The 24,877-nt window shown below is 46.7% G+C and overlaps 1 protein-coding gene across 7 annotated transcripts in view; it reads left to right on the forward strand.

Moving 5' to 3' along the window:
• LOC136620525 (class I histocompatibility antigen, F10 alpha chain-like) overlaps positions 1 to 24,877 on the forward strand; it is a 114,169-nt gene that overhangs the window by 16,069 nt on the left and 73,223 nt on the right. The window contains exons 3-8 of one of the 7 annotated variants that reach the window (XM_066595367.1): positions 837 to 1,115; positions 8,740 to 9,012; positions 14,413 to 14,490; positions 15,683 to 15,712; positions 17,750 to 17,795; positions 19,505 to 22,904. The exons of 2 other annotated variants lie outside the window; for them this stretch is intronic. In XM_066595367.1, the coding sequence (XP_066451464.1) occupies positions 837 to 1,115; positions 8,740 to 9,012; positions 14,413 to 14,490; positions 15,683 to 15,712; positions 17,750 to 17,793 (704 nt within the window). In that variant the 3' untranslated portion in view covers positions 17,794 to 17,795; positions 19,505 to 22,904. Of the gene's footprint in view, positions 1 to 836; positions 1,116 to 8,739; positions 9,013 to 14,412; positions 14,491 to 15,682; positions 15,713 to 17,749; positions 17,796 to 19,504; positions 22,905 to 24,877 lie in introns of those variants that run through there. 4 more of the 7 variants (XM_066595368.1, XM_066595366.1, XM_066595370.1 and 1 more) reach the window with 4 other exon arrangements.

The following is a 24,877-nucleotide window of genomic DNA, read 5'->3' on the forward strand; positions in this document are numbered from 1 at the left end:
ACAAACACCCGTCTGTTCAGAGGGGCGACACGGTGCTGCCATGCAGGGATTGTATGCCATAAAGAATCTCTTCCACGTGGGAAAGGGTTAACCTGCATCCCGGATGCCCATATGGCGGTGAGGACGGGCGCTGACGCTACATGTGATCCACCATTATTGTATCAGTCGGTAGGTCCAGGCGCAGCGCAGATCCGTATGTGGTGACCGCAGATCGTCCGCAGCGAGTTCCGGGCCCTTATAGTTACTGATCGCCTCCATGATTCTGCAGATTTCCTGCGTACGATGCGGAGTGATAGGCGTGAGGACACGGGGCATGTAATAAGTCTCCTTACAGTATTACGCTCCTCCTCAGCACTACAAGGAGCCGGTGAGGCAGTTATATAATAATGTACAGAGAAGTGCAAATATGGGGGGCATTAACCCCTTCCTCCCTCTGTTTCTCCATTACATCTATCAGTTATAGGGAACATGACGGTTACCTGCCCAGGTGCCATATGTGGGCGGAGCCATCCACCATTACACTGGCCTGTCAGTCACATGACTAGGGATGATGTAGCGGTACATACTGTGTTCAGCCCACTGAACTACAACCGGTAGCTGGCGGGCATGCTGGGAACTGTAGTTCACACACAAGTGTTCGCACCCGGCTGTTAATAAGCCGTGTTATGGACTGTATATAGTACATGTAAAGGACACGTATAACATCACATGAGGGACCTGTGTATATAATATGTACAGTATGTGTCATACACCTGTATATTGCATGTCACACACATACACTGCACATATGACCGGTACATTACATACGTGTTCTGTATAACATGTTCTGTCTGCAGGTTTCCATACCTACCAGCGGATGATCGGCTGTGAGCTGGATGATGACGGCAGCATCAGAGGATACCAGCAGTTCAGATATGATGGAGGAGAGTTCATGGCGCTGGACACACAGACCTGGACATACACGGCCACCATGAGCCAGGCGCTGATCACCACACAGAGATGGAACAGTCCGGAAGTACGACTGGGGGAGATACTGAGGAATTATCTGCAGAATGAATGTATAGACTGGCTGAAGAAATATGTGGAGAACGGGAGAGAAGAGCTGGAGAGGAGAGGTGAGGCTCATCATCATATCACATGTATGTGTGTGATGTATGATATATGTGTGTGATATGTGTGTGTGTGATATATGTGTGATATATGTGTGTGTGATGTATATACGTGTGATATATATATGTGATGTGTTATATATGTGGGTGTGATGTATGTCTGATGTATGGTATGTGTGTGATGTGTGGAGCTCCGGCCATCACACGTCCGTGTACACAGCGGGTTTTCAGCTTCTGTGCAGTCAGATATTTTTCATTCCTGCCTTCCATAACTTGTATTCCCCGGCGGACGCCGCCGTACGAGGACTTTGATTTAGCAAGATGATTTTTTCCCCCGTAACAGCGCCATTTTGAATACATATAAAACATATTGTATAACTTAAAGGGGTTTTCCACGAAAGCTAAAAAGTCGCACATTTTTGCATAAGTTGTTCACTTGCGCAGAAATTTGCAAGTTTTTTTATGTCTTTCTGTCATTATAAATGTCCCCAATGAACCTTCCTGTGAATATTCTTCCTGTGCTGACATCGTCCTGTTCCTGCACCGCTGATCTCCGGATAAGCCGCCCGTCCTCTCTGTGTGATAATGTGGATTATGATAGGAGGCTCTTTTCTGCCTCTTGTGGCTTAGATACGGAGCTGCAGCGTGATTTATATATTAGTTTAGTAGTGTATTTATTATATAGCGATATTACAGTCCGCCCCCCCTCTCCCCGCAATCAGTACAGATTACAGCCGGACTCTATCATAGCGCCATCTGGTGGTGCAGTATGTGATATATTCCGCTATTCTACTTTTATGGTAGTAACAGAACCGCCTCCATGCTCTCTTTACTGTAACTGATGTAGGTGTAAGATCGGGACACATTCTGACTTTTCTTCTGTCCTAGGCAAAAAGGTGAAATGACGCCCCACTAAGGCTGCCATCTTTTTCACCAAAATGTCTGTCACCATTCTTATATTCTGGCGCTGTACTCGAAGGCCCCTTGTATTAAAGTGCCAGCCGCCTCCTGTATTGTGTCACCAGTTCACCTTGTAGTGAGGCACAGCCAACAGACGCCCCTCATATTGGGGCTCTAGCTACTGACACCTTCATAATAAAGCACAGGTAGTCCAGGGGCCCCTCATGACCTACTATAGTCAGGGGTATTACAGAACTCATGGGGCCCCATTACCAAACTCCGAATCATTACCAAATAAAACTTTATATATTATTCTAGAAAACAAGTTGTAGAACCCAGCAGACATAGCAGCTCAGCTCTAATAGACCCAGTCAAATCCCAGCTCTACACAGTGATAGTGATTACAGTGCAGTTACCTCCAGTGGTTATAGGTGACGTCTGGTTTAGTTTTTCTTTCCTATATATGAGCTCAGATCACCATGGAGATTTTTTCCATCCAAAACTCTCTGTAGACTCTTCCCTTTCTGTCGCTACTCCCTCCGCTCAGTATTCCATCATAGTAATAGTGCCCCCACTAAATAAGTGCCCCCTCTGTGGTCCAATTTAGTAATCATCCACACCCCCAAACCTCTGGTCGGACATCACCATTCTTACAAGCTACCTCTCCTATCACTCACACTGTCAGTAGTGCCGGACGCAGTGCGATCCATGCAGAGGATAACCTGACTCTCCCCCCATGTATTAGTGCAGGAGGCGGTGGGGGGGAGGACAGTTTAACAGTTTAGTAGAAGAAGTTGCTTGTAATAGCATTGACTGGACATTCGGGAGTGGGTCTTGGCAGTTCGGTGGTAGGGTGGCGCTATTCAGCCCCGTGCCCCACCTCGCCATAATTATTTTCAGTAAGACATAATTATGGCGACTGGAGGTTTATGTCCGGCACCCCTGACACTTCCAAGCTGGATCCGGTCCTTGTTGCAGGGTCTCCAAGCCGTTACTCATCCGGATAGTCCCGGTAGTCTGGCTGCAGACGCTGCACTGGGCCGAGTCGCAGTACCCAACAGTCTGAACAGGAGTCTTGCAGTAATACAGGCTACAATCAAGGCCGGCAGCACAAGTGTATTAACGAGGTCCAGGCTACAATCAGGGCCGGCAGCACAAGTGTATTAACGAAGTCCGGGCTGAACATCAGGGCCGGCAGCACAAGTGTATTAACGAGGTCCAGGATGAACATCAGGGCCGGCAGCACAAGTGTATTAACGAGGTCTGGGCTGAACATCAGGGCCGGCAGCACAAGTGTATTAACGAGGTCCAGGATGAACATCAGGGCCGGCAGCACAAGTGTATTAACGAGGTCCAGGATGAACATCAGGGCCGGCAGCACAAGTGTATTAACGAGGTCTGGGCTGAACATCAGGGCCGGCAGCACAAGTGTATTAACGAGGTCCAGGCTGAACATCAGGGCCGGCAGCACAAGTGTATTAACGAGGTCCAGGCTGAACATCAGGGCTGGCAGCACAAGTGTATTAATGAGGTCCAGGCTGAACATCAGGGCCGGCAGCACAAGTGTATTAACGAGGTCTAGGCTGAACATCAGGGGTGGCAGCACAAGTGTATTAACGAGGTCCTGGCTGAACATCAGGGCCGGCAGCACAAGTGTATTAACGAGGTCTAGGCTGAACATCAGGGGTGGCAGCACAAGTGTATTAACGAGGTCCTGGCTGAACATCAGGGCCGGCAGCACAAGTGTATTAACGAGGTCTAGGCTGAACATCAGGGCCGGCAGCACAAGTGTATTAACGAGGTCCAGGCTGAACATCAGGGCCGGCAGCACAAGTGTATTACCGAGGTCTAGGCTGAACATCAGGGCCGGCAGCACAAGTGTATTAACGAGGTCCGGGCTGAACATCAAGGCCGGCAGCACAAGTGTATTAACGAGGTCTGGGCTGAACATCAGGGCTGGCAGCACAAGTGTATTAACGAGGTCTGGGCTGAACATCAGGGCTGGCAGCACAAGTGTATTAACGAGGTCCAGGCTGAACATCAGGGCCGGCAGCACAAGTGTATTAACGAGGTCCAGGCTGAACATCAGGGAAAGGGTGCATTCACACGAGCGCATATACGGCGCGTTTTTGCGCCCAATCGTATATACGTGACCATCTGAGGCAATGGTTTCGAATGTATTCGTTCACACGGGCGATTTTACGGCGCGTAAAAACGGCAACCCGAAAAAAACGGAACATATGCAACCGAAATACGCGCCAACGCATATTCGATGGCCGAAAAGATAGTTTGCAAAGTAGGAACAAACGATAATACGCTTTCTAGCTCTGGTCATGATCGCCGAAAAACGTTCTTTCCGGCGATTATACGCTGCGGACGTGCGAACGTAAATACGCCTACACTCGTGTGAATGCACCCTCAGCAGCACAAGTGTATTAACGAGGTCCAGGCTACAATCAGGGCCAGCAGCACAAGTGTATTAACGAGGTCCAGGCTGAACATCAGGGCCGGCAGCACAAGTGTATTAACGAGGTCCAGGCTGAACATCAGGGTCAGCAGCATAAGTGTATTAACGAGGTCCAGGCTGAACATCAGGGCCGGCAGCACAAGTGTATTAACGAGGTCTGGGCTGAACATCAGGGCCGGCAGCACAAGTGTATTAACGAGGTCCAGGCTGGAGATCAGGGCCGGCAGCACAAGTGTATTAACGAGGTCCAGGCTGAACATCAGGGCCAGCAGCACAAGTGTATTAACGAGGTCCAGGCTGGAGATCAGGGCCGGCAGCACAAGTGTATTAACGAGGTCCAGGCTGGAGATCAGGGCCGGCAGCACAAGTGTATTAACGAGGTCTGGGCTGAACATCAGGGCCGGCAGCACAAGTGTATTAACGAGGTCTGGGCTGAACATCAGGGCAGGCAGCAAGCAATAATAAAGTCCAGAATCAGAATGGTCAGAGTCAGGCAAGGATCAGCACCAGGATATACACAAATGGGGGCTTTACCAGAAGTGTCAGTAAGAGGGCAACTGATTAGGCATTGTTCATTAGGGGGGAGGATGTGTAATATAACAGGGAATGGCTGGTGATTTGTGGGGGTTAGGATTCAGGAGCGCACATTAACCCTTTAACAAAGGGGGAGGAAGGATGTGGTAGCCCTATGGGCAGAGGACTGGGAGTCAGAGGTGCAGCGTGGAGCATGCAAGAGGTGGCTGACTGCAAACCTGTGAACAGGTGAGCAGCAGCGGCCCATCATGACAATTTATTACCAGATAGGTGACAAGCCTACCTGCCATCGTGAACTATAAGGTCTAAATCTGCATAACCCAACAGTATTATTCCCTGCATCGATGCAGGAAACAAATAGTGGCATGTCTTATCTTTGTGCGTGCTCTCGCATTGCCCATTGAAAACAATGAAGCCGACGGCAGCATCGCACCATGTGCTAGGTGCACGTGGTGTGATCTGAGGTTGCCCCATTGAAAACAATAGGAGAAACTCTGCAATCCTCCGCCGCGGCTGATCGCTACTTCCCTGAAATGATGTGAGGCGGTTTTATGCTAAAAACACCTCACATCTGAGGGGAAATCCCATGTTGGTGAGCTGATTGTGCCGCATGCTGCTTTGTTTTATCCTGTAAAATGTCAGAAACCCAACAGATCCCATCATGGTCAACGGGGTCCGTTCAGCGCTGGTGAGTTCTGTCATTTGACGGTTCCGTTCGGCCGCTGGATTCCATTTTTCTTTTCTCATGATGGGGATGTGAACAACCTTTTCTTTTTATGTATGTTGTTTTATCCCCCCAATAGTCGCATTAAATTTGGAAAGACCCTCCTGAAAATTGCACTTTGAGGGACACAGAAGAACTTGGGTATAGCTGCTGCCACTAGGAGGCAACACTAAGAAAATAAAAAGTTAGCCCCTCCTACCAGCTACATCCCTCCTGCAGGCACTGAGCTAAATCAGTTTGAGCTTAGTATTCGTAGGAGGCCGACTTCCTGATCTGCAGATCTTCTGTTTTAGATTACTTTTCCTTTTTCCCTCTAGGTGGGCATTAGGCATGATCTAACTTCCCTGGTGGTCCCCAGGTGGGGAGGGCTAACAGTGCTGCATCCAACACACTGTTACTCCTACCTCCAAGAAGGCAGAGTGGCGCTGACCGCTCTGCTTCCCACCAGCCATGGGGTCACCTGTGGATCTTGCAGCGCCTCCGGTGGGCGCATGGGGAGAGGGTGGAACTTGTCCATGTTCCTGCGTAGCCCTTTATAGGCCAGCTGCCATTGCCATCATCCCGTGGTCGCTAGTAGACCCACTTCCAGCTGGGTTACGCTCACATCGAGCCACCAGCTTCTAGGCTTGTATAGGCAGTGATTGGAGGCAGGCTTCTGGAGCGCGGGGAGAGGGAGGAATGATCCCCTCCGTCCATGTGTTCTCTGTATAGGCCACTTACCTGGCCTGGCATCTGCGCGCAACCTCTGAATAAGCCGTTTTCGGCCAGGCAAAGCTTAAATTGAGCTCCTGGTATATAGGCCACAACAGGGGCTGGACCTTTGGTTGATGCCGGAAGAGGGTGAAACTTTTTATGCTATGTGCGTTCAGTCTTTAAACAAGACTTGGCTTATCACAGCGCCCACTTACAACCACAGGCATACTGCGGCCCTTGTCGGCTTCTGGTCAGTCTTCTCGTGTCGGAACTAGCCATAAGACGAGGGTCCAGTACTTAACCATTTCCACCAGCTTCAGTAGCCTTCATCAGAGTGATGGCAGCTCCACGGGGTATAGCAGGATTCTCATTCTGTTTACACCTCTCATCATGAGCAACCATTATAATTTCGATGATCACTGGCCTAAACCGGGTAACCTCTACCCTAACAGGCATGTTTCTTATTTGAGTGGAGCAACACAGAGGTGGACCATCAGATGAGCCCAGGACCTGGTGGGCAGGTGTCCCTGTACACGATAATTACCTTGGGCTACCACACATAGACTTTACCCTCAATACTAGTAGGAATAATAGTGTCACAGCCAGTATATGCCTACCAGCAATGCCCTGTTATGGCAAGCATCAAGCAGCCACATTACTCCCATAGGAGAAGTAACTGAATTACAGCGAGACTCCAGATCCTCCATGACTATACAATTATACTTCAGGGGACAAGTAGTTACCAGCTGGTCATGACAATCATCCTCGATCTCATTACCCTCTTTTACAGGAGGAGTATTCAGCATGATTGGTCAATGATGACCGCCGTCATTCATCACATTTCCCCCAACCATAGGAGGAGTAATAGTAAGCTGTGTGACTCTCTATTTCAGTATCGCACAGATCCCGTCAATCATATCTCATTACCCCCTTCTATGGGAGGAGTAATGGTAGGACTGCGGGTCTCCGTGTTCTGCATGATTACTGGATGAGGTTTACTACAGTGTTTCCCAAAAAATAAGACACTGTCTTATATTATTTTTTGCCTCAAAAAGGCACAGTGTCTTATTTTCAGAGGGTATCTTATAATACTCACCTAGCAGCAGGCGTTTGGGTCCCTTGCGCTGGTCTCCCTTGATGCTGCAGGCTTTTGTGTCCTCCTGCACACCGATAGAGCAGTTCTGCCTGGTAGTGGTTAAGCGAGGCCCGGGTCAGCCAATGAGACCCGTCACTTGATTAACCAATCACAGCCATTCATTGAATAGCTGTGATTGGTTAATCGAGTGCCAGCTGCCCACAGAAGATCACTTCCTGGTTAGGGGATTCATGAATCTCACTTCCAGGAAGTGATGGCTCTGATTGGCTGAACAGTGCTTGATTAACGAACGCGATGGCTGTAATTGGTTTATCGAGCGCTGCAGTGATTGGTTGAGTAGAGGGATGTGGCCAATCGATGCTGTGGCTCAGCCAATTCATAAATCCTGCCTTCACAACGCAATGGCTGTGATTGGCTGAGCAGCGGTGGAAGAAGCAATCAATGCAGCGTTCAATGAGCCAATCACAGCCGCCGTATTTGTTCATTGAGCGCTGCGTTGATTGGCTGAGCAGCGCTCGAAAACCAATCAGAGCCATTGCTTCCTGGAGACGGCATTTATGAATCCCGTAACCAGGAAGTGATGTTGTATGAGCGGCCGAGGACTGCGGGAAGCGTGTTGGAGCTCCAGAGTGCAGTGAGAGGGACCTGGACCGAGCCTGCTAGGTAAATATAATAAGACATTCCCTGAAAAAAAGACCCAACGCCTCTTTTGGGGCAACAATTAATATAAGACAAGGTCTTATTTTCGGGGGAAACACGGTAAGTGTAACATTAAGTACATAGTCTAATAGGCACTGAATATATTAACAAACATAATCACAGGAAGCGGCCATATAATGACCAATGTACTAATACAAGAGGGCAGGTAGAAGCACCACATCCCTCAACATGCAGACAGCCAGACTGCTATATGGAGGAGCCACCGCACAGGTGAAGGTACTGATCAGCAACCACTCACACCCCTCCTTATACTGAGGGGGGCGCTGCTGAGTACTATACCTGCACACAGATATGGCATACACAGGTCTGGTGCACTACACGTACTATGTGGCCTGACACAAGAAAGAGTCCCCAGAATGTCAGTGACTCAGTACTGCCCCCATGCATGTTATTCATATGCCAGCTACTGGAGGGTCGGCTCTCGTTCTTACCGAGTGAAGATGTTTGATGCGTCGTCTTAATTCTTGTCATTTTATATTCTTCATTTCCCTCTCAGTTCAGCCAACGGTGAAGGTATCCGGTCAGCATAAAGATGGCACCTTGATGCTTCACTGTCAGGTGTACGGATTCCATCCCAGACGTGTGGATGTGAAGTGGATGAAGAATGGGGTGGACGACGTTCCCACATATGAGACCACACATGTCCTCCCCAATCCTGACGGCACCTATCAGATCAGGGTCAGTGCGGACGTGATGCCCGGCGAGGACGACAGTTACTCCTGTTATGTGGATCACAGCAGCCTGGGGGCGCCGCTGAACATTGTGTGGGGTGAGTTGTATCCTTACTGGCTGGATGACAGAAGACTATGGAATATGTCATGACTGGCGATCACTACTGTGATATATAATTGTATGATCTATTGATCGATCGCCGGCATCTCATTAAAGGGAACCTGCCACCTCTGAACAGCGCCATAAACTAAGTTATGATGGTGTTTGAGCAGGTAATGGCGGAGCCAGGGGATGTATTTTCGTATAATTACCCACTCCCTTCTCCCTTCTTCCGGCTCCGGCCCCCCAGTGAAGGCCGCATACAGTCCGAAACTCTGACTCTTTTCAGAGCACCGTGCACATGCTGGGCTATAGAAGTCCATGGAAGAGCGCACAGCAGTCTGTAAAGAGTCAGGTTTTCAACCCACGGGTGGACTTCACCCAGGTGGTAACATCGGGGTAGACAGCGGGGGAACAACAGAGCGGGTGAGTATAAAAGTGGCATCCCGCAGCTCCCCCATCACCTTCCCTGTTCAGCGCCATAACTTAGTTTGTGGTGATCAGAGGTAATAATAATCATCTTTATTTGTATAGCGCCAACTTATTCCGGAGCGCAGAGGTGTTGGGTTCCCTTTAAGGGACCGTCTGGTCACCTAAAAAGAAGTTTATATTTTATATGGGCAGGAGAGAAACAAATTACCCACTGGAGGCGAAATCTACAACAGACCCCGAGGTCCGCTCTGTCCCTTGGTCACATGACCAGAAGAATGCAACAGTTCCTGCTCTTCGCCCCATGGGTCACCCTCCGTCTTGCTGCTTTGTGATATAGCAGTCGTATTGCCGCACATGTCATCTGGATCTGTTGTGGCTGTTTTGACCATTAGTAAGGATGTTTCTAGAGCAGCATTGATGGTTACGGTACCAGCAGCAGTGTGTAATGACATGTGGGGGATAGGATTGGTGTTGGGGGAGAAGGACCTGCGAGGAGACAATGCAGCGGTCAGACATCCCATTTAATGTGAACCAGCTAAATAGTTCCACTACTGATCCCTCCCCCATTTTAGTGGTCCGATAATCCCCTGAGTTCTAGACATACAGATGTGACACATTATACCCTGATTGTGATATCATTGCAGAAAGTTATCTCATCATAACCCATTAAGGCTTGTTCTCTTATCGTAACACAACAAAGTCCATTGTAAAGTAATTCAAAGTGTAAATCACCCCCCTGATAGCGCAGCAGACCGCCATATCACGTTACATTAACCCTTTGCAATCCAATTTTGGATTCAGGGCTTTCTAGGGGGCTTTCTCTTTCTGCCATTATACAATGGCGCCATCTGCTGGCTAGAGCCAGTACTGTGACATGCGGGAGAGGCCCCCGACCACAGAGCAGCCAGAAATCTACAGTAAGAATACCCTACCAGACGTCTTCCGACATCGGAGCTGTACAGCCTTCATTCAGAATGTCTTAAGACGTCAGACAGTGGATTGGAAAGGGTTAAGAGTGAAGCTAAAAAAAGACCCATCTGTAGGTAGATCCCAATGAGAATCTGAAACCGTCCCCAGCGGCACTCAGCTGTCTGCTGGGTATTGGGATGTCACGCCTCACCTTGGGTTGGATCTGCACCCACCGCAGTAAGTCCAAAACAGAGGCAGCATCCACGGCAATATCTTTATTCCCCCGTGGTCCGTCCATACGTATAAGCAGCAACGCTTCGATCCACTCAGGGATCTTTGTCAAGCATAGAAGAAGACCCCAGCAACCCACCTGATATACACAAGGTATACCAAATAATTAAACCAGGTGATACCTGCCCACAGGGATCATCATCAGCCAGCGCCCAGGGAGAAGTCATCAGCCCGCCGCTGTATCATAGCCACCAGCAGCGGCTTCACCCTGACTTCACATGCCCCATATCTCAGTCCACATCTCCTACTGCTGCCGGAGCCGCTCAGCAAAGTGCGCATGTGCGGCTTCATGAGACTCACGCGGGACTAGTTGCCATAGCAGCATAGTAACATTACCCCGATGTGGAGCGGATAACTGGGGAGGGGGTCATACTGTCACAGTGGGCGCATCCTTAAGGTGTCCCAATGCAGCACTGATAAGCATGAGACTTTAATAAATACTGCAAGGTCTAATGTATGCCCATAACAATAATCAAAACTCCACATAGTGCCCATAGGGCAAAAAAAGGGCAACTGACTACAATAAAGACTAATGTCTAACTCCAAAGAAGGATTTCCTGAACATGTTCCAAATTTTTGTAAACACATATATATATACCGATAGTGGTCATAGAAGCTTTATTGAAATTGCACCAGACATACATTATTATAACTATATGGGAATACATCTATATGCCTCATTATTGTTATTGTATCATTGGACGCACCCGTATGTCTAACAGTCCCCAACTCCAATAGTCATTATTCAGGCTGGCTCAAGAAATAGCATGAGAAAGACATCCCCCCGGCGATGGCCGAAGCAAAATAAATATTATGTATATACACAAATATATGTTATATATATATATATATATATATATCTACACACACACAGAGGCCAATTGTAATAATGAGCGTCATTTCACAAAAATGCAGGAGTGTTGTACTCAATATTCAATCCGTTTGGTGACAACGCATCCAGATTGAATCTCCATTTTAATTCCTTGCATCTAAGAATCCCCTCCCTATCACCTCCCCTGATGATCCATGGTCCGTCATCAATCACCCTAAACTTTTATTGGCTAACTGTATGCCCTGCTGTCAAAAAATGCTTAGGTAAGGGTAAGTCTGTTTGTACAAATCGTGCTCTTGTGGCTTAAGATCCGTAACCGGATCTCCATTGTGGTCTCCCCCACATAAAGGAGGCCACGAGGGCATACAATCATGTAAATAACAAAGGAAGGTCAACAAGTAGATCTATTCTTGATGCAGTATCTTCTACCCGTATGTGGGTGGTGAAAAGTATCACCCCTAATTAGGTTTCCACAGCACGGGCACTCGAGACAGGGATAGTTGCCATTTTTCGGTGGCAGGAAAGTTTGCTGACTTGGTTACATGTTAGCTGCTCTTTGACTGCGTACTATTCTGTCGCGGATGCCCGTGCACCTCCTATACGCCATCATAGGGGGTGATGAAAATCCTTTTACTATCGGGCAATTCTTGCCCAGAATAGACCAATGTCTATGGAGGATATTGGAGATTCTCCTACTCAGAGGACCGTATGTGGAGACAAAAGGTATCCTCGGGACTCTCTCATCCTTAGCCCTCGGAATCAATAAGCCCTCTCGGGAACCATACGCGCTTTATTGACCGCCATCTTCACCAATTTCTCAGGATACACCCTCTCCAAAAATGTATCGCACATTTCCCCCAGCCTTACATCCACCTTATCCTCTGCTGTTATCCTCGGAACTCTCAGACACTGACTCCAAGGTAATGCCTCGACTAAACTCCTAGAGTGACCGCTCGAGAAGTGCAAGAGATTATTGTGATCAGTCTCTTTGCAAAACAAGTCAGTCAGCAGTGACGTACCATTCTTAGTTACCAATACATCCAAGAACCGAATCTCTGATGCCGAGGAAGTAAGAGTAAATTTCAAATCTGGCACTAGTTGATCCAAGTATTCATGGAAGCCAATCAACTCGCCAGCTGTTCTGTTCCAAAGAATAAAAATATTGTCTATGTATCTCCACCAGCATGCAACATGCTGCCAGTGTGGAGATACATAGACTTTGGTTCTCTCAATGTGGTCCATATACATGCAAGCATATGTAGGGGCCGCATTTGACCCCATAGCGGTACCCTGGCGCTGCCTGTAAAAGATGGTATTAAACAAGGAGAAAGTATTCTCCAAAATATATTCAAGCAGCACCAGGGTAAACTGCATGCATTGGACCACCGAGATGTCAGAAGACGCTCCCTGACCACTTCCAGGCCCTGTAGGTGCGTGATAGTCGTGTACAGAGACACAATGTCTAATGTGACTAGAATCGTTGTGTCGAGTATCACCACCTTACTCAACTTCACTAGGAAATCTCCAGTGTCTCTCACATAAGATGCGGCACCCGTTGCATATTCCCTCAGTATCCGGGCCCCAAAAACGGGATACGTTATTGAATAGGGAACCCCGGCTGGACACAATGGGTCTGCCCGGTGGATTGTGAAGCCGCTTGTGAATTTTAGGTAAATATATACAAACAGGGCACAGCGGGGACAAAAATGGCTCCTGTTGCGCAGTCTTTGCAGTAAATTAGTCGCCGGTGCTTTTAGAAACTCACACCTGCTCATAGGTGTAGCTTTCAGTTTCTGGCACCCAAGAGCCAAAGATGTGCCAAACTTATTAAGGCCTCATGTCCATGGGGAAACTATATTTAGCAAATCCACGCGTGAAACAAAACACAAATCCGCGTCCCATAGGAATGCATTGACCATCCGCAGTTAATTAAATAACCCCAGATGGTATTTTAAGTGATTTGCGGATTTCACGCGCAGGAAAAAAACCGCAGCATGCTGCATTTTAATGCGGATCACTCGTGCGGGAGCTCATAGAGCTCATATCTCAATGGACCTCCCTCATGAGAAAAGACAATTATAGTGCATCCGCGTGGGCCTGATTTTCCCTGTGGACATGAGGCCTAAATTGGCGCATCTGACTCCACCATACATCTGTTGAAGACTGGCATATTAAACAGCACTGCAGGTTTTCTATGTGTATTCTGCACCACAATCTGTCTGTAAACACTTGTATTCCGTCTCCTATTGTGTTTACTGGAAATCTGCGCTGCCGCTCATAGTTATCATGGGGACAAAGCAGCATCAATTCTTGGAGCGATCTCCATATGGAAACCACAGCGGCTGGCCGACCAGATTGCATGGCGGCAAACTGTAAAACTGTCATCGGAGGGCACAGATGTGATTAATAAGCACTTAGATAAATGCCATAAAGGGATGAGCAGAACAGTAAATACTTAGTCCAGTGACAAGGAATGTGAAAGTTATATGGTCTCTATATTGGTGTTAGGGGGTCACCAGGCCAGAGTGTTACCTCTGCTTATATTCTCCTCTGATGTAAAAACCCCCCTCCGAGATTCATTTAGTTTTTCATAGTATCAAACATGGTCATAAATTTGTACACCCAAATTCTGCTATGACGTTGGGATTTGAAATTGCTTTTAAGTATAAAACAACTATTCTATATTGTGTCCGTGACTAGAATAATGTGGCTGAGCGCCCCTCACATGTTGTACCGGAAAATACAGTCATGTGAATGGGCCATAAGAGGGAGTTGTGTGAAGAGATATAAATCTAGATCCTGCACATGTATGTGATACTATTACACTACACGTATGTCGTTACTACAGCGGGGGAGACTCTCGTGTGGATCTCTGATACATGAAGCTCTCAGTATAATCCGCAGCTCATCGTTACCCTTCTGTTTTCTAACCAGAACCTCCGAGTTCCCGGGTGACACCGGTGGTCGTCGCTCTTCTTGTTGCTGCGGTTGTTGGATTTCTCCTATATAGAAGTAAGTATCAGTATAGCGCTATATTCACACCGCCGGATCCATGTTGTGTTCAAGAAAACCGGGAGCAAAACCCTTTAGAAGCCCATGATGATCACGGATCCCTCACATTGTGCGCTATTCAAGTCTGTGGAAATGGATGAGAATACAACAAGCAGATGGATTTCATGTAGATCATCAGTCCGTGTGACACATCAGCCTTGTGAATGGCCTCATGGACTGTTATGGGGGCGAACATACAGTCATCTGAATGGCCCTTAGTGTCAGTAATAATGCAGTGCTGCTGCTCTCCCATACAGGGTCATGTGTATATATGTAGTATACATATTGGGGCAGATCTACTATTGAAAATGTTCAACTATTTGGGGCAAATTGTGCCACAATAAACTGTCTTGCATGCTTTGCATCACAATTATCACCTTTTAGACACTTTGGACCTCATCAAAATGATCTTGGCTTTATGGCAAAGGGGTGTGGCCAAACTGGCATAAACTAATGTTCATTTTACATCTAATGAGAATCTCAGGATTTTCATCTACAGGAGCGGACGAGCCGGTGACGTCATCAGTTCACACTCAGGCAGTCTGTTTAGACAGGAAAATCATCATTGGGAATTGTGAACTTCTCATTCACTTATCATTCAGTGTTTTCTCATTCCTGTGAAACATAATGAATAATCGGTGTTTAACCGCAACGAGAAGCCGACGAGTTGACGAGGATTTTATGTCGGCTTGAACTGAATGACGAATGAGAAGCGCAGAATTCTTGTTTGTTGTTCAGTAGTTGGTGCTTAAACTGAATAATTATCATTCCCTTTTCTTCATTCGAATGATTTTTGGAATGATAGTCGTTCCGTCTAAACGCATCTTAAGCCAAATAAGTGTTATAAGGTCAGACAGAGGAGTCTAAAGATGAGCCAGATTTCTCACCCGCATGAGCCACTGTGATAAATCTGCCCTCCTCAGACCCCGGTGCGCACATCAGGCTTAGTTTGCACTTCATTCCTCAGATCAAGATAATTAATAAAATATCCTAAATGAATAAAAGCCCCATCTGTCCCCCAACATGGGGGGGGGGGGGTGACCGGACGTTTCCATAAGAGTTGGCTGATTGTTCCCAGAATTCCTCTCTTATCTGTCACCAATTATAATGGACTCTTCAGGTTTCCTAATTTCATCTCCTCTTCTTATTTTAGGAAAGAAAGCCGGCTACAAGACGGCCAGCAGTGAGTATTCTGTGTCTGCGGCTCCGCTGGGGGGTCTCACTATTGGTGACGATGACTGATGTGCTGTTAGTGATGGAGTATGGAGGACAGTATATGATGTATATGAGAGCGGCTGTGACTGCGACTCCCAAGTTGTGGAGACAGTGAAGTGTATTGTTGGCTTCCATTCACGTCTATGAGAGATACAGAAAGACATCGATCATCCATCCTGTTACTGTAATCTGATCTCTGGCCGCGGCATACTGATGGGTATTCCCATATCCGCCAGGGCTGACTGAGATGATAATACCCCTTTAAGTGAAGTTTTATAATAATCCTCAGTTTAAGGCTATTTTCACATGGCTGAGAAAATTGTGCGAGATTTGTGTGGTTTGCGAGACGCACAAATATGAAGCCAATTCTTTTGAGTAGGGTTATACGCATGAGCGACTTTTTTCTTTCCCAAAAAAATCACCGCACATCCTATCATCTCCTATTACTTTCAATGGGGCCAACGAAAGCTTCATGCCATGTGCGATGCCAGGTCTCCCAATTCAAAAGAATGGGAAAAACGTTGCGATCCTCCACCATGACTGTCAGCCGCAGCGGAGGATTGCTACTTCCCCAAACTGATGCAAGGCAATTTGGATTTAAAAACACCTCGCATCAGCCAGCCGCGCCAGAGGATCGGCAAGTGCTTCCCTCTGTTTTCGATAGAACCCTCGCATTGCATTCATCTGCACTTCGCACGCTCTGCAATGTTTTTGCCGGTCCCATTAAATGGATGGGGGTGGATGAAATCCAGGGTGAGAATCTACAACAGAAACTGACATGCTGCGGATCTTCACTACCAACTCGGCTGCTCTTGTATCTGCTGCACATTTTACCTGTGCAGATCAATACTGGTACATATGGGCCCACCCTAATAGTGGCTCACATGCAGGAGCATAGAGGGGGGTCCTAAGTGTAGAACCTCTCTATGAACTCCATATGTTCCAATATGACATGTGGACAGGACTTAGTCTTCATGAGTTCTTTAGGATTATACCATGTTTCCCTGAAAATGGGACCTACCCTGATAATAAGACCTACCCCAGTTTTTGGGGAGGCTTGAAATATAAGGCCTCCCCCCAAAATAAGACCTAGCTAACCTGCATTAAAAAAAAATCTATACTCGCTTGGTTTGCAACATCCTGATGCCTCCAGTGGCGCTGCAGCAAACTGCATCTGACAGCTGAGCTGCTTCCTGGTGATGGGCTTTGAATACCCCGCCCCCAGCAAAGTGCGCTCTGTGATTGGTTCATCGAGCCCCAGCCAACCAATCACAGCCGGCGCTCGATGAACCAATCACAGATGATGTCATTCACTGAGTGGCTGAGATTGGCTTATTGAGCGTCGGCTGTGATTGGCTGGCTGGTGCTCGATTAACCAATCACTCCGCTCGCTTTGCTGGAGGCGGGGTATTCAAAGCCCCGTCACCAGGGAGAAGCTCAGCTGCCAGATGAGGAGGACGCAGTTTGCCGCAGCGCCGCCGGAGACCATCGGAATGCCACGTGCCTCTTTTGGGGCAAAAATTATTATAAGACAGTGTCTTATTTCTGGGGAAACACTGTAGAAACGGGTCTGCTTTCTTCTCTAAACAGTGCCACACTCGCCCACAGGTTGGATGTGGCATTGCAGTTCAGCCACATTCACTACAATAAAACTGAGCTGCAGTACCAGTCAACACATGGACCGGCGCGGCGCTGTGTGTGGAGGAAAGCAGACATATTTTTCTAATCCCGTATGATCCCTTGTAATTTTACATAAATTGTAGTAACTTTGTAACTTGTTTGCCTTACTTATCTTGTGAAGTCACATGACCGTTCGCAGACCGGAGATAATCGCTGTCTGGACAAAACTAAACCAGAAGGATTTTCTGTCATCCATGAATGAGGAAAAATAACAATCTGTACAAAAACTGTAAAGCAAAGAATCTACAAAGCTTCTAAACTTTATATTTTAGCTGTGAAACATTAATGTGGAATGTCGCTTTTACATCATTTCCTATTTTTACAGCTTCAGAAACATCATCTGACCCTAATAATACCGCCAGAGCCTAACGGTGAGTGATAATGTCTTATATAAGCGCTGCCGCCATGTAATGAGATGTGGACTGTGCTGCTGCGTAGGATATCCAGGAAAGCGCTGTATGTTTGTGACTGAAGTATAGAAGTTCAGCTGTTGGAGGCGTCTGCTGACAAGCTTGTTGACCCTTTCCAATGAAAACCAACTTAGTGTGATAACAGCTCAGGACCGGTGCGAAGCATGTGATATAATTCTATCTACAGCTCTGTCCATTATATATAAGCTATATACAGCGCTGCTCCGAGCCGTCGGGTCCTTTACAATATGTTGGCTCTTACTTCCTGCTGTAATAAAACTCATGTAATATTATACTGTATTACAGTGATGGCGAACCTTTTAGAGACCGAGTGCCCAAACTGCAACCCATGCAAGTGCCAACATGTCAGGGGGCGGGGCTTATCACGACGTATGATTTTACCCCAATCATTAAAAATAGGAAAGAGACGCTTCAAAATAGACAGGGTGCAGATTTTGACTGCTTTCTGGATGCGGAAATACTGCAGAATGTCCTCAGCGGAAATTTCTGTGGAAAATTCTGCAGCATTTCCACAAAGCAGCATTTTAGAGCCTTGTGTGGCGCAGAGTGTAAGCTCTTGCCTATGACCTGAAGGTTGCAACTTCGATCCCCGCATGCGTCAGGTAGCCGGCTCAAGGTTGACTCAGCCTTCCATCCTTCCGAGGTCGGTTAAAATGAGAACCCAACTTACCTGAAAGCGCTGCGGAATAAGTTGGCGCTATACAAATACAAAGATTTATTTCCAAAAAGCTGTCAAAATCTGCACCCTGTGTATTTTGAAGCGGCCCTGTCCATTTCCACTCCATGTAAACATACACCAGCAATAATAGTGACCCCCTCCAACGACCCCAGTGTAATAGTGACACCCCACAGCGGCCCCAACAATAATAGTGACCCCCCCCCAGCGATAATAGTAACATCCCACAGCGGCCCTCAGTATAATAGTGACCCCACCCCACCCCACCAGCGGTAATAATAGTGACACCCCCCAGCAGTTATAATAGTGACACCCCCAGTGGCCCCCTCAGCAGCAGTAATAGTGACACCTCCCCCTCTCCCCAAGACCCACATACTTACTCCTCTTCCTCATGGAAGCGCCGCTCCTCTTCTGCCTGATCGCTGGTGCACACTACCGTCAGTGTGCTGCCGGACACATATTAACTTTTTTCCTTCCCATTTCTGCCCTAATCAGCAATTCCAGCAACCTGATTGGTTGTTTGGTGAATCAGTCAACCCAAACAACCAATCAGGTTGCTGGAATTGCTGATTAGGGCAGAAGTGGAGAAGAAAAAGTTAATATGCCGGACGGATGCCTCCTCCCCCTGCTCTCGCGGAACCAAATAGGAGACGTCAGAGGAGGGGGGGTGGAGGATCCCAGCTGCCGCTGATGTCACAGTGTGCACCGGGACCAGCGCAGATAGCAGCGCTGCTGAGTGAATGCCAGCAGGGAGGCCATGGCCCTTGCTGGCATTCACTAATGTGGTGAGCAGCCGCTGGTGACGCGTGCCAGCAGGGGGGGCTCTGTGTGCCGCCTCTGGCACGCGTGCCATAGGTTCGCCACCACTGCTGTATTATTTCCGGTAATAGAAGGTTATTGAGCATTTTAGGGTATTATGAGCCCCGTACAATGACCTCTGATGGGAATGTTCTCTACTATTCTCTCATTACAGAACCGGACAAGTTTTCTTCTGGGATCCAACAATTCTCCCCTATAAATCTGTCATTATTTCCTTGTGTGATATAAGAGGATCCTGTCGGATACAAGAATCTCAGTCTGTTCAGCCGAATCCTCGTATATAACGGCCTCTCCGGCAATATCACCCGCAGGAACATCTCCCAAAGCTGAAGAAAGTTGCAGTTCCTAAGTTCTGCCACTTCTGTCCTCCATAGCGGTTACTCTACTGCTGGGATTTGTAGTGTTCACTGAGCGTCCAGCCGGCGCCTGACGGGTCATTGATATGATGGGACACTGATGGAAATATTCATCTGATGACTTCTTAATAATCACTATGTGCCGTCAGGGTGTCACCGGAGGTCCCCACTATCTGGGTCTTGGGGTACATTTACACACAACGATGATCGCTACTAATTCGCTCAAAAGCCATCTTTTGAGCGATAATCGCTGTCTGTAAATGTGTGCCCATTGGGCACTTACCGGGCAGTTCTGTCCATCACTGAGTTCAGCTCAGCATAAAACCCAAATGAAGCTACTTGTTGTTTAATGGGCTGATTAACCCATTAGTAGCTAATACAAAATAATCGCTCACAACTGTCAGTTTCTGATGAATTCTGAGCGATCATCGGTGTGTGTAAATGGACCTTTAGCCATTTCACTGTGAGGACATATCAGAGGGAGGGGGAATTTCTGTGTGTGGAAAGGTCTTCAAAGAGGCTAACTTAACCCTTTCCAATCCACTGTCTGACGTCTAAAGACATTATGATTTAAGGCTGTACATTTCCGATGTTGGAAGACATCCGTCGGTGTTCTCTTGCTGTATATGGCCAACCTCTCTGCTGTCGCAGCCTATCCAACGTGTCACCTCATGCAGTACTGGCTTTAGCCAGCAGATAGCGCCGTTGTATAACAGCAGAAAAAGAATAAGCCTCCTAGGAAAATCAGGCTACAAATTGGATAAGAAAGAGTTAAAGGGTTGTTCCAACTTGACAACCTTTGACCATCTGCTCTTCTAAAACATATGGATGTCAAAGAAGTCGGCCCCTAAGCACTGTGGAGAAAACGTCAGGTTTTTGGTAGAGTTTATAAAAATATGCCAGCTCCAAATAAAAATGTTATAAACTCACCATTTACTGCAGTAAGGCCCCCTGCACACGGGCGGAATTTCCGCGGAGGGATTTCCCGCAGAATTTCCGCCCGTGGAAGCTGCCATAGGATTGCGTTAGAAAACGCAATCCTATGCAGATGGCCGCGATTTGTCCGCACGGAAAACAAATCGCGGCATGCTCTATTTCTGTGCGGGGCTCTGCGAGGAATGTCACTCCCCGGCTACCGGCTCCGCGCTGCGCATGCACTGGCTGGGCGACAGCCGACACATCACAGAGCCGGAGACGCGGGAGCAGGTGAGTGCCACGCTGGCCACTGCAGGGGCTCGGGTTGGATCCCGCTGCGAGAATTCTCACAGTAGGATCCGACCCGACCATCTGCAGGCGGCCGACATGTATTACTATTTATTATACATGAGCCATTTATGAAGGAGTCAGAGGTTCGGCTTACTGACTCCTCGGGTCTTACTTGAGATGCCCCTATATCAGCCATAAAGGAAAGCTGCTGGAAAGAGCTGCTGCAGGGAATGTGTGCCCACCAGCCGGTCCCCAGCCATAATGACTGATCAGCGGTAGTTTCAGCGGTCGGACCCGAGAGATCAGCTTTCCTGGGAGAACTATTAAGAGGATCCAATAGTAAGTGACATTTGTGATACATTTGTTATCCGGCCGGTTCTCTTCTGATCAGACGTCTCACGTTCTGCTGATGTTTCCTTTACATTCCCTTGATAATTACAATACGGTTTCGGGGTTCAGGCTTTACAGTTTTCACTATCTTACACTAATTTACAATAAAAGTGCCTTACAGCTTATAACATGGAGGACAGGATCGGCTTATATTACATTATATCGCTTTATTTCAGGCTTTTCATATTTTCAGTAGGGATTTCAGTTACATTTTATTGTATTTCATGATTTGATGTAATTTAGTGGATTGTTTTGTGTTTGTACAACGTGATATCAGCGCAGGAGACGTCACAGCGCACAGGTAACAGCTGTATCTGATGTAAGGCACAGTTATCCGTTCTTCCATATTACAGGGAGATGTCTGCTGTAAATAGACTAAAGAATAGTTCTTCATCCCTCCAGTCCTCACACTGCAGACCCCATACAAGATACAGCTCAGGAGCGCCCCCCGCTGGCCGCTCTGCACGGATTAGTCATGTCACATCCACAATACAGGGAAACAACGCTCCCTGCACCTTACGTTCCTGCGTGAAGAGGGTGAGTGGGGGTTGGGTTACTTGGGGACCCCCGATAGTGATGCCAGGAGACCATGTGACCAATGAGGGGTCAGTAAGCCATCATTGTGCAGCAGATATTTACATCAAGGATGTGCGAATTGTACTGAATTATCTTTATATAGGAAGCTGCACATCGGCTTGTTGGACACGACATATAGTTGTATTATGTGTCTCCTGTGAAGGAACAAGCTCAGGTTGGGCAGGGCGGGGGCAGCTCTGGTCACTAACAGTGAGTCGTGTTCAGGAGAGTATGAAGACTTCTAGAGCATGAAGACACATAGTTTTCATGGACGACCACCATGTTTTTGGGTCACTCTGTACATCAGTGCAAAGAAATTCATCCATGTAGATACCGTCTTAGGGAATGGTTTCTGACAGAAGCAATATATCTGGTTAATGGGAGTCAAACACCATTATATCCCATACTATATGCCGAGTTGGAATGGAGTGCCTAGGGCCCAGCAGTAAAATTCATCCTGGGGCCACTGTACAGCCACATGCTAATAATACCCAATCACCATTTGCAAATTCTCAGCCACAGAATTCTCCATACACTTCAATGAAAAGAAAAAGTGACGTTCATGATCTGAGAATACCGGCCGGTCTCCATATGCCCCTAGATGTCCTCTCAGCCACTCATGTGTCTATATAGATGTACTAACCAGTTTATTGTATGGATGTATAGGCTTGCTGAGATGTTGTTTTTGCCTAGAGAATGGGAATAATTATCACTGTGTGAGCAAGTATAAATACAGCAAAGTTTTACTTGATTTACCTGTTATGATAACTTTCTGTGTTGCAGTTTCTTTAATTTAAATAGCTTTACAATGGCTTCTGAAATGTGAAGAGAAGAGCAAAATAAAATTTGAATGACATAACTTGTCACAGAAAGCGATGTCAGTCAAAATAAACCTTGCTACATCTGTAAACAGGATGACAATGTAAGCGCTTCTACTGGGCGGGTCTGAAATAAATCCATCTTACAGTATGTTTTCTTTACTGACTGTCTGTTGATTTATCAATAAAGTACATTTAGACAAGGATCTCACCAGTTGTCTTCCTGGCGCTGCATGGTGACTAATGCTAGAAGTCTGACCCATAAAGATGAACTGTAAGTAATAATATCTAAGAAACTACGAACGACATAGTAGGAATCACTGAGACCTGGTTGGGTGAAAGCTGAGACTGGACGGTGAACCTACAGGGTTAGTCTGTTCAGAAGAGAGTAAATAAATTACCTGAAAGCGCTGCGGAATAAATGGGTGCTTTACAAATAGCAAGATTTTTCAGAGCCCCGTGTGGTGCAGAGTGTTAAGGCAGCAAAAATGCAGTCCTAAGCTCTCGCTCATGATCTGAAGGTTGCGAGTTTAATCCTCACGTGGTTCAGGTAGCCGGCCCAAGGTTGATGCAGCTTGGTGGATGGTGGGTAATTAATAAATAAACCTGAAAGCACTGTGAATAAGTTGGTGCTATACAAATTACAAGGTTATTTTATTTATTTTAAAGACTTGAAAGGGGGAGGAGCTTGTCTTTATGTTAATTGTTATTCTATGTGTGGAAATACATGGGGGGATGGTAAACAATAAAATCCTCATGGGGGTTTGATGTAATCCACCAAATACGACAGAATCCACTTAAACCCTATCACTGATGCCTCGATTCTCGTTTGAATGAGCGATGTCACCGCTAACTCGTTACAGTGTTTAAACACAAGAAGCGAATGAGCGAACAATGATTTTTATGCTGGCTGAAACTGAACGACGAATGAAAAGTTTACGATTCTTGTTCAGTCGTTGGCTCGCGTTTAAACCGAACAATTATCATTCCTTTTCATTTTGAATGATAATCATTACGTCTAAACGCACCTTAAGACAAATTATAACGCTGCAAATCAAAATGAGGTAATTATTATGGGGGACTTTATCTGGATATACAAGTAAACTGGGAAACTGAAACCTGCAGATCGCATAAAGGTAGCGAGTTTCTTTCACTAGCTAAAAGATAAGTACTAGGGATGAGCGAGTATACTCGCTAAGGCACTACTCGCTCGAGTAATGTGCCTTAGCCGAGTATCTCCCCGCTCGTCCCTAAAGATTCGGGGACCGCTGCAGCTGACAGGCGGGGAGCAGGGGAGAGAGAGGTCTCCCCTCCGTTCCTCCCCGCTCTGCCCTGCAGCTCCCCGCCCCGCGCTGGCCCCCGAATCTTTAGGTACAAGGGAGATACTCGGCTAAGGCACATTACTCGAACAAGTAGTGCCTTAGCGAGTATACTTGCTCATCCCTAATAAGTACCTTTCCCAACTTTTGCAGGACCCAACTAGAAGGGCGTCCATTTTACACTTAATATTAACCAGTAGACCTGTTGGTAAAGAGTGACCGTATCATAATAAATTTGTCTTTCAATATGGTATTTTGCTTGAATGCAAAGTTTGATCGGCTTACAGATGCCCTTAATGTTATTGACTGGGACGATGTCCTCAAAGTTAGGAGTTCAGATAATAAAAGGGAAATTTTTAAAAGCATCTTAAATATTTAGTGGGAGCAGTTCATACAGAAATACAAGGATTAGTAGTGGGAGAAAACCAATGTGGCTAAATAAAGTTGTAAAAGGAGCAAGAAACAACAAAAAGAAAGCATTTATACCACTAAACAACAAGGCAGTGAAGAAGCAATAGAAATCTCTATAAAGAAAAAATAATCTATGTAAAAAGCAGCAAAGATGCAGACAGATCTTGCCAGAGAGAGAGAGAAACTAACCTTAAACTGTTCTAGAAAAAGATTAATACTGAAAGTGTTGGCCCTTTAAAAATAATGTAGGAAAACTTGTAGAGGGTGTTGAGGAAAAAGCAAATCTATTAAACAGTTTTTTCGCCAGTATATCACCCAGGAAAGTAAAATGTCAGATGAAATATGGAGTGATAAAGTATACTCTGCGTTAAATATCACCAGTCTAACCCAAGAAGTGCAGAGCAGCCTTAAAAAGATCAAAATAGATAAACTACCGGATCCTCATGGCATA

This window comes from Eleutherodactylus coqui, chromosome 3 (assembly GCF_035609145.1).
Source record: "Eleutherodactylus coqui strain aEleCoq1 chromosome 3, aEleCoq1.hap1, whole genome shotgun sequence".
Classification (NCBI taxonomy): domain Eukaryota; kingdom Metazoa; phylum Chordata; class Amphibia; order Anura; family Eleutherodactylidae; genus Eleutherodactylus; species Eleutherodactylus coqui.